At 37.6% G+C, this 14,776-nt stretch overlaps 1 protein-coding gene across 1 annotated transcript in view; it reads right to left on the bottom strand.

The window, feature by feature from the left end:
- LOC136265447 (TNF receptor-associated factor 3-like) overlaps nucleotides 1-14,776 on the bottom strand; it is a 33,616-nt gene that overhangs the window by 6,666 nt on the left and 12,174 nt on the right. Inside the window, exons 2-5 of the mRNA XM_066060300.1 lie at nucleotides 3,419-3,601; nucleotides 3,129-3,168; nucleotides 1,161-1,265; nucleotides 943-1,107 (exon numbers count right to left, since the gene is read on the bottom strand). Coding sequence (XP_065916372.1) covers nucleotides 943-1,107; nucleotides 1,161-1,265; nucleotides 3,129-3,168; nucleotides 3,419-3,567 — 459 coding nt within the window. The 5' untranslated portion in view covers nucleotides 3,568-3,601. The remainder of the gene's footprint in view (nucleotides 1-942; nucleotides 1,108-1,160; nucleotides 1,266-3,128; nucleotides 3,169-3,418; nucleotides 3,602-14,776) is intronic.

Raw genomic sequence — 14,776 nt, 5'->3', positions numbered from 1 at the left:
AACAAGTACTCCATACCGTTTGAACTGAGCAGTATCCACACGGATAGATGGGTGCTAATTTCACAAATACCTCTAGACTGCTTTGCCTGCCGAGTTTTGACCACACCAATAGCTACCGTGATTACTTAATCCAAATGTAAACCGTCCAGCCCACTATAGTGAAACCAATTCTTTGTCCTTCACTCCTTGCCACAATGCTGCGCGGTATTTTCTAATCACGTGATCTTGCTTCTATTTATTGCCTCCTCTATTTGTGCACAATCAAGTTACTCGGAGGGAAAATCCCTTGGATAACCCCATCTCTGTTTAGCCAAAAAGAAGGAAACCATCAGCGAAAATGGCACGGTGAGTGTTGTATAAGTTGTGCTATACTTATTCTTGTACAGTGACTATAGTTAAGTAACTTTAGCAAAATCTCGAGCTATCCAGCCCACGTCTTTATAATTACTCTAGGAGCTGATGGTGGGGCAAAGAAGTCTGATGCCCGGGCAATGCCCTGGCTTGCCCGGGTTTGGCTACGCCACTGCTTGTTAAATCTTACTAGTCTTCTTATACATAATCCGGTGCTTTTTTTAGGCAGGGATTCTTTGGATTGTGTTTCACTGTCATTGCTTTCCAGGTTGTTGTTTTTGTCAGATGCTTCTTTCTGGGCTGAGCCAGTACTTCTGCCTGTATTTCATCACTGCTTTTCTTTGTAGTTCTTCTCCTTAGGTTGAATCGTTTCTACTTTGGGTAGTACCAAGGGCTATTGATATACTGTGATCGCAAGATTCAGGCATGCAATAGTGGTATTGACATTGCATTTCTGCGTTGTGTCCTATTCTATGTCTCCTTTCATGCAATTAACATGTCTGGCCAAGAATCCTATGCACTCATTTTATACAGGCCTATTGAAGGTTATAGACACTCTCCCTCCCTAACTCTTGACAACACGCTACATACCTGTAGTTCAATGAAGAACATTTTCTTGCCACAATTCTTACACTGAACTTGTCGATAAAGACATTTCTCCTTCAAGTGAACTTCCAGTTCTGATAGTAACACTTGTTCACCACATCCAGGGTTCTTACACTCCATAGTAACAAATTGACAAGCATCTAAATGTTTCTGTGAAATTAAAATGTACACATACTATATAGCTTGTTGTACACTAGACATACCATCAGATCCTTGAACAATCCAGTCCAATCACATCCAGTCTCATAATTCTCACATTTCACTTTGAGATTAGCAATCTCTCGCTTCACTGCAAAGTCTGGCCAAACCTGAGGAGAACAGTACATAATCATAATTTCCACAAAATACTTTAATCAGAGCTCTAGAGCCCGTACTACTCTATAATACCTTTAAGTACAGTGATATTTCCTAGTAAGAATTAAATAGGATTGCCACTTCTTGCTAAAACATATCATACGAAACCAAGCTTTAATATCTTAATATGACAGTTTGATGTATTGGTATCCGGAGTTGAAATTACTAGTGCTAAAGATCAGACTAAACAACCCTGCTTCATCTGAGCATAACTTGAATACCATTCAGAAACTGTAGATTTGCTTTCTGATAGACAGACACCTCAAATATGTGTCTATATTTCTGTAAATACAATGAAGGATTACGGATTTATCTTTCATCCTTCATACAAAAAATTTACATATAGAATGCCTTTGATGTTTTACACTGTCATTACATCAAAATGAAACTGAAATTGCCTTTAATGTTTGTTTCACCCCTTCTAAAAACAAAAGTGGATGCCCACTTCATGCACCATTTCTCAAGTGTAAGCACAACAAAAGGATAAGCCAAGACACACAGTAATGTGTCATGTTGTGTCATGTATGCAAGAAATCTGGTATGTCATACTAATGTGTTATTAATAGGAATGTCAACACGCATGATTTATGTAGCTCCATTATCCAAATGGGTGCCGTGCCATGTAGAGCAGTCCACAAGCCCAAATTTAAATGAAATCACCTCATATAATTTGACACTTCAAGATTTTTGTTTCAGTAAACAAGTCAATTTTTGCTGTAAAAATATCCTCCACCTTTAGTAGTCCTCATGCTAATTGTGAGCTATTCCTGACACATAAACTTTTAAAGTTTTGGCTCATGTTTCCTCCTTTTTTGCACACTTACAAAAACTATAATCCAATTACTTGAAGGCTCAAAGGCACGTTAATGATTATTCACATAAAACTGTGTATACTGCATATGGAAATAAGGTGAAAATAGCACATGGATAGGTTAATGGTAACTCAACCCTTTGTAGTTTGAAAACAAGACAAATTGGAGAAATAACCACAGAGTTATAATGCAAACATACAAAACGATTGACACCTACAGGATAAGCAGATGAAAATCAGTGTATGGATAATCTACCCACTACAGCTTAAGCCTACAAATAAATCAGAGAAACAGAGTAATAGCTATTCATGCACATGTAATAATTCATGATTGAGATACTCTAATAGAACAGTCAGTCACTCAATAAAGCAGTTAGTAAGCAACAGTCAGTCACAGAACAGTCAGTAAGCAGTTAATTCTTTAAATATAAACAGTGTGCGTACAACAATTCATCCTTTTAACCATGACCACTTTGTTGTTCCAAAAAGCAAGCCCCAAAGCTAGTTATAATTTAGGAAGAAGTGATATCTGCCTATTATATTTCATGATTACATTGTGGTGGTACAAGTAAAATTCAAAAATCGTGTGCTTTAAGAGGGACCATGGACTATGAAAAATTCACTTTCTTTCTTCCTGCCAATATATCCAAGGTGTGGCACCCTGGTTTACTTGGCCACATCATTCAGTACCGTATGTCTTGATACATGGAAAATATATCCTCTGAAATTCCTTTGATAACTTAGCAGTACATTATCAGATCTTGAAATTTAAAAATATATATTAATGTTGCTGTGTGAGATGTTTCTAAATTTAAAGGCATGCACAAATTTCACGATATTTCGAAAAATAAGAAGGAAAACCACATAATTGGAAGAAAAATACAAAGAAAACAACAATAAGATTGACAGTAAAGGAATGAATGAAAAAGAAGTATGGTAGAAAATGCGATCAATGTAACTGCATGTTATCACTCTACAGCATAAACAAATTACAAATACCACTTACTTTATCATCTGGATCCAGCTCAGTGGTAAACTTAGGGTCACTATTGTGAAAAATACATATTGTAAATCGAATTGGACTACTGTACACACACAGACAAGTACTCACTAACTACACAATGATCTATCATATAGGAGGTTTTGCATAGCAGAGTTGAGTGAGAAACTTCACCATTGCAATATTTAGTGAGTTTCCACTGAAATTTGACAAAATTACAATTTACTTTTTATTGCAAAATATCTCTAATTACTTTGTGTGAATTGTATATTATGTACAATAAAGACAACACTAACTTTCGAGCTTTCTCAAAACATCCTTTACAGAATCTCAGTCCAGTTTCAGTAGTTTGTACAGCATCCTTCAACATCAGTTCGCAGTAAGAACAAGTTAGTCCATCACGAACATCTCCACCATCTTGTGGGTATACCCTGTATCCTGGCATGACTCAAAGTTGTCTTTTGCCTTTTGTGTGACCCCTGTCATTGACAAAAATTGATAATAAATAAATAAAAATTTAGAAAAAATTAACAGTGGAAGTTGGTGTTACTTGAACTAATGGAAATACAAAAGGAAGTACTATAATGTCACTACATATGCAAATGCTACCTAATGTGTGCTATATTAGGATGCTCCATGCTCATTATGCATATTCTACTGTCCTCATGTTGATGACCTAAGACCTATCATTATATACTTTTCAATACACATAGTGCCTGATACACTGTAACCTTGTAATATGGAGACCTTGGGACCAACCAAATGTAGCAATAAACAGGATGTCATCACTTTAGCAATACATCTTGGTCACCACCAATTTTGATTGAAGCTGCAGAGCGTATCATATATCTTTTATTATATCCATGGAGTCTTCCTGCAGCTTGTAACTGTTTAGTCACACAGATGAGGACAGACATGTGTAAAGACACAGTCAAGAAACTAGATGCACATGCAAATCATCTGACTGTGAGTGCTGATAAACACATGGGTGGGTAGGTAGATAATTTGTCATTGTAAAAGGATACAGGTCTTTAAAATTGGTAACAGATGGTGTTGGTTGCAAGTGGTTAAGAATACTATTCGTCATTTAAGAATATTTGTAGTTTGTCTGAGAATACAATTTCTGAGTTGCAACTTTAATCTGCCCTAGCAAGGCAATTTCAGCTCAAATTTGGAGGATTAGAGGTGGTGACATGTCTGTACAGTTTTGATCACAGCCACGTGCAGAGGAAATTAACTATGGTTCTACTGACAGCCAACAAAACAAATAACTCTAAGTGATGGTGTTGGTAGTAAATCATCAAAGTATTTATGTGGGATTACTAGCAGGTGTCAGAGAATACATGAAATTTGTCCAAGAATACAGGATTTCGAGCAGACACTTTGATCTGGTCTAGTACAACAACCAAATAAGATTTTAGACTCAAACTTGGGAGTCTAATTGGGCTTTATACAAGATATATCATAGGTGGCAGAAAGGGGGGGGGGGGGGCGGGGGCTAGGGGGCTGAAGCCCCTTCTCGGTCTGCTGAGGGGGGGCTTAGCCCCCCATCAGAATGATATCACACCAAAATTATCCTTTTTGGAGTTGGGCTGAAAACCATGATAAAGATCGAGATACTCTAATAGAGAAGTCACTCTAATAAAGCAGTCACAGTATTAGAGCAGTGTGTAGTGAGCCATATATGTAAGGATTTTTATGTAGTTTATCAGCTATAAGTGTGTAGCTGGTGAAGTAAGGAGCTATTGTCAGCTGGCTGTGACCTTTTTTTTTCTTTTTTGGTCTCACCTTACCAAACCAGGGACAATGTAGCTTTCCATAAGTCTGGATCCATCCCTGGTCAGCCCCCCCTAATATCAACTACTACCTCCGCCACTGACTGATATATCCACACCAATTTTCATATGATTCCATTCAGCAGTTTACGAGATCAAGTGTATACATGGTTTCCAAAAATAGATAGTAAGTGAAAGGGTTCTTTAAAACATAAGTTTTGTATGTGTTCACCAGATCTTTACTATAGTGGACATGTATATTATTTATGGGTCATGGAATTTGCCACGAGATTTATCAGAAATTTTCTAAAAATATTAGCTAGCTATACTTTAGGTCTTGGGGCAGGTATATAGAAGAAATTGGTACAACTTTAGTGATGTTTGTTAGAAGAGAAAAGGTTGTTTAGTATTGTAAACGAAGATCATTTAGCAGTATAGGTTGCATGAAGACAACTAAATGTATTTTTTTGAAAAGAAGTTTTAGGCCAAATGCGACGGTGATTCATTCTACAAGCCACAATTCAAAAGGTGCAGCCACCACACTTGCTACATAACACTGATTTCTATCCCACTGAAGCCATACATCAAAGTAAACAACTGGGAGTATTATATAGTTATACAACGGCCACGAGTGCTCTGCCTGATATAAACGCACGAGCCTGAGGGCCGTCAGGCCCGAAGGCAAGTGTGTTTATACAGGCAGAGCACGAGTGCACGTTGTATAACTGTTATGTACCACTCACCTAATAGGTGGGGAGAGTCTCACAAGACAGCTGTACTACTTATAAAGGCCAGGTTTCTAACATCGATTGTGGGTAACCAAGCCAGATGTTGCGATGACGTTCCCCCTGCAGTACTGCAGCCACCTGAGATATTGAAAGCTAGTACGCTATGGGTTATATCACTAACCTGCATTCGCTGTTCGACTCTCATCATGTAGTGCTCAGCATGCCAGTGTGCCATATAGACTAAGCACCAGACTAATCACCAGTGATTCTCTCGAGCGAAAAAAAGCAGCTAAATAGACGGTTTAAGTAAACAAAACCTAACTACTAAACGATACTAGTCTAATTCTTACTATTCACACTGGCTAAACTCGGCATGACAAAACTGGTTCCCACAATCGAACTAAAAGGTTAGTATTATTTAGAATATATTTGTTTTATTGAGTCATTGTCGAAGTGGACTACAGTTTAATCTGGGCTAAGATGGCACCAGACTAGTAAGGTGTATAAGTACGTTTATATATATGTAGACTAGAGTTGTGGCCACCCGCGTTGGCTTTTTCGATCGCCATTGGCTGCTTGTAAACATTATACGTATTGGTGATGTTATGGCCCACAATCGACCTTTACATGTCAGGCTATAAAAGAATTCGAGTGATCTGTGAAGTGTCTTTCCACCTATTAGGTGAGGTGTCGTAGTGGTCTTCATCACCGGCACTTGTGCTATGCTGCACAAAACCGCAGCTAGTGCAATATCTGTATATTGCACTGCGGTCGGTGCATTATAACTTACAATGCACTCGTTGTGATCTACAAAACCGCAACCAGTGTGTTATAAGTTATAATGCACTCGCTGCGGTCTGCAGCAGTGCAATATACAAATTATGGCACTGGCGGTGCCTTTGAACTGCCCACGCAGAGTGGTACATATGGTAGTTAAACCCCAGTACATATATGGAAATTACACATTAAGTTTAAAGAAGTGCAATCAAAGCAAATTGAAGCCATACACACTATAAAATCTACAAGTTCAGGAAAATTTGAAGCCATACACACTATGAAACTACCGTATGGAGGGAAACTTTGGCGCCGTTAAAATTTGGCGAATTTGGCGAATGACCATGAATTCGCCAAATTTTTCCCATCCAAATATTTTGGTGGCGAAGAAAATAGCAAACCAAGCCTTAAACTATTTAAATCAATTTTCTACTCGACCAAGGGATAGTGGGCCAGGCATGAAGCCAAGCCTACCTCAACTACCTCACTAGGTAGCTAGCTACTGTACACGTGGTATCCTCAAACTTCACCTCGAAATGACACAAAGATATTTTCAATAATTAAAAGCATATGTGATGTAACAAAACTCCAAATGGGCGTGATAAGCGAGTCCTATACCATATTAAGTACGATATTCACTATTCCAGAGGGTGTAGATCTACTGTCTATATAGTATTACCTCGAGTATTACCTTTTAGTTGGTAGTTGACTCCAGGCGCCGCTGAGAGGCGTGGCACTCTGCCAGTTCTCGCTTCAGGGCCAGGCACAGCAATTAGTAATCTAATTAATTAAATAGGGCGTGCGCTTTGCTAACAATTCGCCAAATTTTATTTTGCCAACAGTGATATTTTGCTTGATTCGCCAAATTTTCCCCCCTCCAAAGTTTCCCTCCGGTACATGTTCAGCAAAAATTGAAGCCATATCATTAAAAAAACTACATATTCAGCAAACAATTAAGCCATACACAACTGATATGCTTATTAACACATTGTTTTTGAACTTGACTACTTCAAAGTGTGGGATAGAAGCTAGTTAAACCCCACCTGCACTTGTAGGATATCTAGTTGTCAACACCTCGACGTCGCCTCAGTTCTACTTCTACTCGTGGTGGGGTTTAACTATAACATAAACTGTTAAACACTATGTCTCTGGTAGTTTTCAAGATGATAATAAAACGTCCAACATTTCATGCCCAGTAATCCATAAATTATCATGGCTATTCCCATGACATACGGTAATCCATAAATACAAACAAGTATTTCACAAAAATTTGGGATTTATAACTAGAGTAGGGACCATAGCACATCGATAAAAAGTACTGTAACAAGCTGGAGTAGTCCACAGTAGGGATATAACACTTCTTATTGTTTTACTGTGATTTAACATCGTGCACTACTCCAGGTTGTTTCAGTACTTTTATCGATGTGCTATGGTCCCTACTCTAGTTATAAATTCCAAATTTTTTGAAATACTTGTTTGTTAACTTTTTTTGTAAATAATTTTATTATGATTGGTGATGCATACTGCATTTGAAATGGTGCCGCATGCCCCAGCTATATCATCTGAAAAGTGAAGTGTCCATTACTGTGTTCAACCTGTTACACAGCAGTACGAATCAAGAGCTGTTCAAAAAGCATCTCTGCAACCCACGCATACCAAAAGAAAGGGTTGGTGCCTCATTCCCCAGTTATATAAATTATCATCTGAAAAAATGAAGTATCCATTACGCTTCATTGTTGGCTATGTTCAACCCATTACACAGCAGTACGAATCAAAAATTGTTTTAAAAACACCTCTGCAATCGAAGTAGCCACTGTGAAAAATATGGATGATTTTCGTTATGAAGGGAAGCCATCACGTGCTACCACCAAATTGACACTTTTCGCTGTCAGCAAAGATGAATGGGACACACTGGTAAGTCCATGAAGAATGTATTGTACGTACTGCGGTATGCCAAAAGGCACCTCTCGGGCTGAAGCGACGTCGAACAGTGAAAACATCACACCCGTAGCCTTAGCCGTTATCGAGCTATGTTTGTCTGAAGGTATTAGTCAGTCAGTAGAAAATTCCGTTGAATAAAAAAAATTTTAAATTCCGTAGCAACTTGTGGAAAGCGTTTCAGGTCGATCTGAAAGCTTGTTTGGGCTTAGTTTTACCTAACTAATACTGCCTCATCGTCGTCTGGGAAAAGTAAGGCTGTTTTTTGGGTGATGTTATTTTGTGGGCCACGCCTACTCCTTTGTGGTCCCTACTATACACTACTGTCGTAGTGTATGATATGTGTTCTCCGATTTTTTGAAAGACTTCAGGGTTGGGTGCCACCAGACTAATGACAAGTCTGGTGCAGCTGCTCCTTTGCTTCCTATGAGCATAAATACTATACTAATAACATGGGATTGGAAACTCCATTTGTGGACTCAATATATAATGTGTACATTCTGAGTACACACTCCTTGTAGTTTCATGCATTGTCTTTCAGTTTGTGAAGGGCTACAAAAGGCTTTAAAAGTCTGGTTTTTAAAACAATGCTTACTTTGCCAAGGGTTGTGCAGAACTATGGTAAGTGCCTTGGATGAAATATAAGCGAGTAGTTTTACACTATTCAACTGCAGTTGTCTTGCAGTGCAATGTTACACAAGGAAAGTTTTGTATGCCTTGCCATGTCTTTCAGGACATAACAATAAAACTAGTGGCATTGTGCAGACAGGTTTAGCGCAAAGGCATGGTCACCTTACATAACCTAAAAAATCACATGAATCATACGTCCACCATTTTTGTAGGGCAAAAACATGAAGCTTGAAATGAGTGAATGAATGTTCACAATGCTGTCCAGTTGTTGTGCTATTGGATATCTATGCAACGAGAAAGAAAGGAACATGGAATTGCTCCTAAAGACCCCAAGACTCGCCCTGAGAGGACCCAGCACTGGAAAGAGTGGTTTTGGGAGCCAGCTGGAGCCGAATTCAATGATTCACTAGACTCTGTAATGCATCAGCTGCAGCATCTGATCTGTTTGAGATTAAATACTATAGTAAATTCCATCACAGGAATGCAGGAATCATGCCAGTGAAGCTAAAGAATGAACAGATTAGTGAGCTATTTTGAGCCTGACTAAGTATCAAGTTTTATTATATGCTGCATATCTAGAGGGTAGCAATTTGGATTATCACGGATTGTTGGTTTATTCTACAAAAGCAGCTGCTGCCAGAGAAAACTGTCATAGTAGATGCACCCAGTACTGAATCACCGGTGTTTTACTTAAAAGTATATAGTCTAAAAATAATCTTGTAGAAAGACATTAGCTATACACATGCATGGTGGGGTTGAGACAAATAGTTTAAGGCTTCGAAGCTTCATTTGGTTTCGGATGATGCTTTACCTCACCAAAGCTTCATAACCATGGATACTAACAAGTTAAAGCAGTTACACAAGTATTGTCACTCCTTGTGGAAGCTGCCATTTACGTATTTTTTGGTTAGTTAAGTATAGTTTAAACAATGGTTGTACTAGAGCTATAACAAAGTGTAGTAGTTTGTACTACATTGTACAGTGTACACCCTCATATCTATCAATCGTGTTCATTAATTGTTGACATGACATTTGTAACAAAGTTTCAAAGCTTTGGTAGCATTTTCAAAAGAAGCTTCGGAGGATGTATTTGTACCTTTGTTCCAACCCTGCACAGTTTAACTTTGAATGTGTTGTGATCAAGCATATGTTTTGTTCTGGTTGTAAAAATAGTTATATGTTTGGCTAAATTTATGTAATGAAATTGACTGTGTGACAAATCTGTTTGTAATTGTTTGTAGCACACAATTAAGTGTAACTTGCAGCCCTTTTAAGATCATCATTTGACATGCAACTTCGTCTGGCTTGGGATTAATAATATAACTCGCTTTCACTGATCAGTAAAACTGAATTGCTGCCAGTGTTGGGCGTAACACGTTACTTTTGTAATGTGGTACATAATATTATTACTTAATTCAGTAGTGAAGTAATATAATGCACTACATTTCTTATGCTAGTAATATCTAACAGATTGTTGCTTTACATAAGTTATAACGTTACTAAAGTAGCGCATTACTACTCGCTACTATAATATTTTTCTAACGAAGCACTAATGCGTTACTTAACTAGCACGTTACTGTAATATTATTATCTAATGAAGTACTAACACGTTATGCGTTACTGTAATATTATTACCTAACGAAGTACCTTTATACATTGTGTAATATGTATTGCTAGTTACTTTTTAGCTGAAGTAATATATAACTGTAATGTGTTTTCATCGCAGTGGCAGTAACGAGTAATAACTAATATATTATTTTTTTAAAAGCACCAGCCCAACACTGATTGCTGCGTAGTCATATCCTTCCAGCACTTTGCATGATAATAGATGCTTATGTCACTGTCTTGAATAAAATGAGATATTCTTCCATAGGTGAATCTAGGAGACACTGCTAGGGGGGCTGAGGGGGGCAAGAAGTTATAGGACAAAACAGTGTTTATTCCACTAAGAGGAGAAGAATGGAATTCTAGTACATGAGTTGTATTCATTTACATAACCTTGTTTGGTATAGCTGGATGAATGAAGAGCATACACTTTTAAAAACTCTAGTTGGATATCTTATGAGAAAATTTAGACTTCCTAGATTTGAATTTGGGAGCTTTTTTGATAGCTAACAACATGCTTGTTTTGCAAAGCATATTATTGGTAAAATCTGTAAACAAAATAAGGTAGCATTTACAAAAAAAAAATTGTCAGTTAATGACATTTGATTGTGACTGTTCTATTAGAGTAGTGACTGCTCTATTAGAGTATATCAATTCTTGGCACAAAAATTCAACATTATTTACCTCATTTTCTTCACAGTGTGTTTATCACTCTAAAGTACATTTATGACTGTTGTCTTCTATTTGTCTATTGGCTTTCTGTACCCATAAATACACAGGGCCGTAGCCAGACTTTTACCTGGGTAGGTTCTTTAGACAAAAAAGGTGGACCTTTTGGGTGGTTTACATCACAGAGTGGTAAAGAAGTATCTGAGATTATGGTCCTCTCCAGGAAAATTTTTTTTGAAAATACATGCCAAAAAGGCTAAATGTGGTGACATTTCAGACTTTCAGTCACTAAAATGATAAAAGTTTGGACTTTTATACTAAAATTATGGACCTTTCTACTAAAACTGTGGACTTTTTTTACTGAAAATGTGGACCTTTTTACTGAAGAGGGGGGTTCTTCAAAACCCTGAAGAACCCCCCTTCCCTATGGGTCTGATACAGTGTGAATGCACGATTGCTGTTTAGGGGGGGCAAAGCCCCCTTGGCCCATCTTCAGATCCACTTATGTATTCTTTTCTTGGTAGAATGAATCCAGAATATATAGCTTGATGGCACACATGATCATGCCTGCTAGTGCAGAGGATGCAAACAGATATGCCAGTATTAGCTATCAAAAATCAGTTTGTAATAATAGTGTGAAGAATCTAGCTGTATAGCATTGAAAAGCATCTTGAATTTTTGCCCAACACAGTCCTAAAAGCTTTCTTATGATTACTGTATAAATAAAAAGGCACAGCCTGTATACCGGATCAGCACATAACAGTACAATATTAACTACAAGTACAAGGAAAATTAGGAATTTTATGCTCAATTAGGGATCATAGAAAAAAAAGTTGGGAATAGGCTTTAAGTCTATTATGCTCCAAAATCTTCCTATTATTCTTTCTGGCACTTCTTTCTTTATTCACCTATTATGCTCAAATTTATTCCTGAGTCTACCTATTATTCTCAAATTATCCCCAAATATGTGTGCCAAATTAGTATTTTTGTTAGGGTTTTTAAACAAGTGACTGCTCTATTAGAATTATGGACTCGAAGTTGACTGCTCTATTAGAGTAAGTGACTGCTCTATTAGAGTATCTCGATCGTTTTCACTGTTTTTATGCTTGCACTGTTTTGGTAGTAAATCTAAAAGATTTTTATACTGCACCACAACAAAAACTTATAATTTTGCACCAATTATTCTTAGAATTCATCCGATTATTCCGGAATATTCCCCAATGCTTTTCAATACCTATTATTCCCGAAATTATGCCGGCATAATAGACGCATGCCTAGTTGGGAAACAAGGGAGGTTGCCTACACTTGCAGATATACTAGTGAACATTTAATCTCTAACTCATTGGACTCAATTATGGATTAAATATTCACTAGTATATCTGCAGGTGTAGGCAACCTCCCTTGTTTTTTTCTAACATTTTTTCTATGATTCCTTATCAAATTTAAAATTCTTAATTTTTCTTATACTTGTTTGTTTGCTTTTTTGTAACATTATTATGACTGGTGAACCCGTGTGCTGGCTGCTCAGTAATAATAAATTAAAAAAAAAAACTGCATCAAAAGAAAGGATGGTGCCAGAAATAAAGTTTTCATCAGAACCCAGTTATCAATTACTGAGGAGTGTTCATTATGCTTCGTTTTCAGCTATGTTCAGCTCGTTATACAGCGCTACAAACAAAGGAGAAGCACCTCTGTAGTCCGAGCTGCAATCAATCCAGTCACCACAAACAGTATGGACAATTCGTGCACCCCAACTATCAATTACTGCTTCCAAGTAAAGTGGTCAATTGCTTCGCTTTCACCTATTTTCAGCCCTTTGCACACTGTTACAAATGAAGAACACTAAAACAGTCTCTGCAATCAATCCAGTTACCATGGAAAAATATGGAATATTCCTGTTTACAAACATCGGGAAGCCATGCGCGGATTGACACCTTGGGCTGTCAGCAAAAAAAGAAATAAGGAGGACAAAGGTAAGTCCATGATGCATGCATTGTATGTACTGCGATATGCCAAAAGACGCATCTTTGGATGAAGTGACATCAAACAGTGAAAAAATCAAGCCCGTAGCCTTAGCCATTATTGTGTTACGTTTGCCTGAAGGCAGGCAGGCAGGCAGGCAGGCAGGCAGGCAGGCAGGCAGGCAGGCAGGCAGGCAGGCAGGCAGGCAGGCAGGCAGGCAGGCAGGCAGGCAGGCAGGCAGGCAGGCAGGCAGGCAGGCAGGCAGGCAGGCAGGCAGGCAGGCAGGCAGGCAGGCAGGCAGGCAGGCAGGCAGGCAGTAAAAAATTTCATTGAATAATTTTAAAAAAACAATTTTCATAACAATCTAATGGGGGCAGTTAGGATTGTACTGAAGGCACTTTTGGGCTTGATTATACCTAACCAATACTGCCAAGGTGCCAGGATGGTATTCTGAAGCTGTGATATTAAAAATCCAAATCTCCATGATCCCTAATATACAGCTGTATGATTTATGATTAATTTTATACAAAAGTAAATCTAGAATCAAGTAAGTAATTATCTATAAGGAGCTAAAACTATTTACAGAACTACAATTGCAGGCAAAGTATTCCAATCATTCAATTAACCTATTAAAAATATTTTGATCTATAGTTTAATCTTGATTGATCTTCAACAGTTTGAACTGGTGTCCTCTGGTGATGGTGGTATTGGAGTAGGTATATAAGTAGAAAAATCTGAAAATAGTCACAGCTAACTCTCGAAACTACTGCATTGAGATGTTTTCTCTTGGAGTCTTTGGAAAATCCGCAAAGCTAAATTCCACACTTCTTACCTTCTCATTGCATGTAGATAACAGCACAAGGCATTCTGAACATGTATTCACTCATGTCAAACTTCATGTTTTTGCCATACAAAAATGGTGGACGTATAATTCACATGATTTCTTATGTTACATAGGTGACCATGCCTTCTTACTATTAAATTTGAGACAATTTCAAATGGTTTATGCCATGCGTTGGTACAGCTCAACACTTCTCCAAAAGTTTTTTTAGTGCTAACCAAGCAATATGTCACATAGTTTCTGTACCTGTTTCAGGTGCTTTCTGAGCATCACATCCAGACAATTGCTGAAATTATGGCAAAGCTAAGTGATTCAAGAGTGGCTTAGTGTAGCAATTACAGTTCTTTATTTTATACGGATGAATTTACAGCTCATGGAACAAGTGCCAATTCCCATCCTGTGATAACAGAGCATATAGTGCGAGACATCATAAACTTCCAAAAATGACACACTTGGAGTTTTCTTTCATAACTTTAGTTCAGAGAAACGTAAAACCACCAAATTCGGAACAGGTGTTCTGTACTCATTGTTTTCATATTGTGTCAATTTTTACACAAAATTCTAATTCTCTCTACTGTTACAGCACCAAGTGTATGCTTTATTAGAAAATTATGTTTTAAATTTTTTTGAAAGTTTGGGTGTGTCTGCCAACTATTTACTAAACCTCAAACTACCTATAGTTGAAACAAAAATTTCCACTGTAAAACATTTGCAAATTTATCCTTAGAAAAC

The sequence above is a fragment of the Dysidea avara genome, chromosome 9 (assembly GCF_963678975.1).
Source record: "Dysidea avara chromosome 9, odDysAvar1.4, whole genome shotgun sequence".
In the NCBI taxonomy this organism is placed as follows: domain Eukaryota; kingdom Metazoa; phylum Porifera; class Demospongiae; order Dictyoceratida; family Dysideidae; genus Dysidea; species Dysidea avara.
The sequence above is the reverse complement of the archived record's forward strand: the minus strand, read 5'-3'. Positions and strand labels throughout refer to the sequence as shown.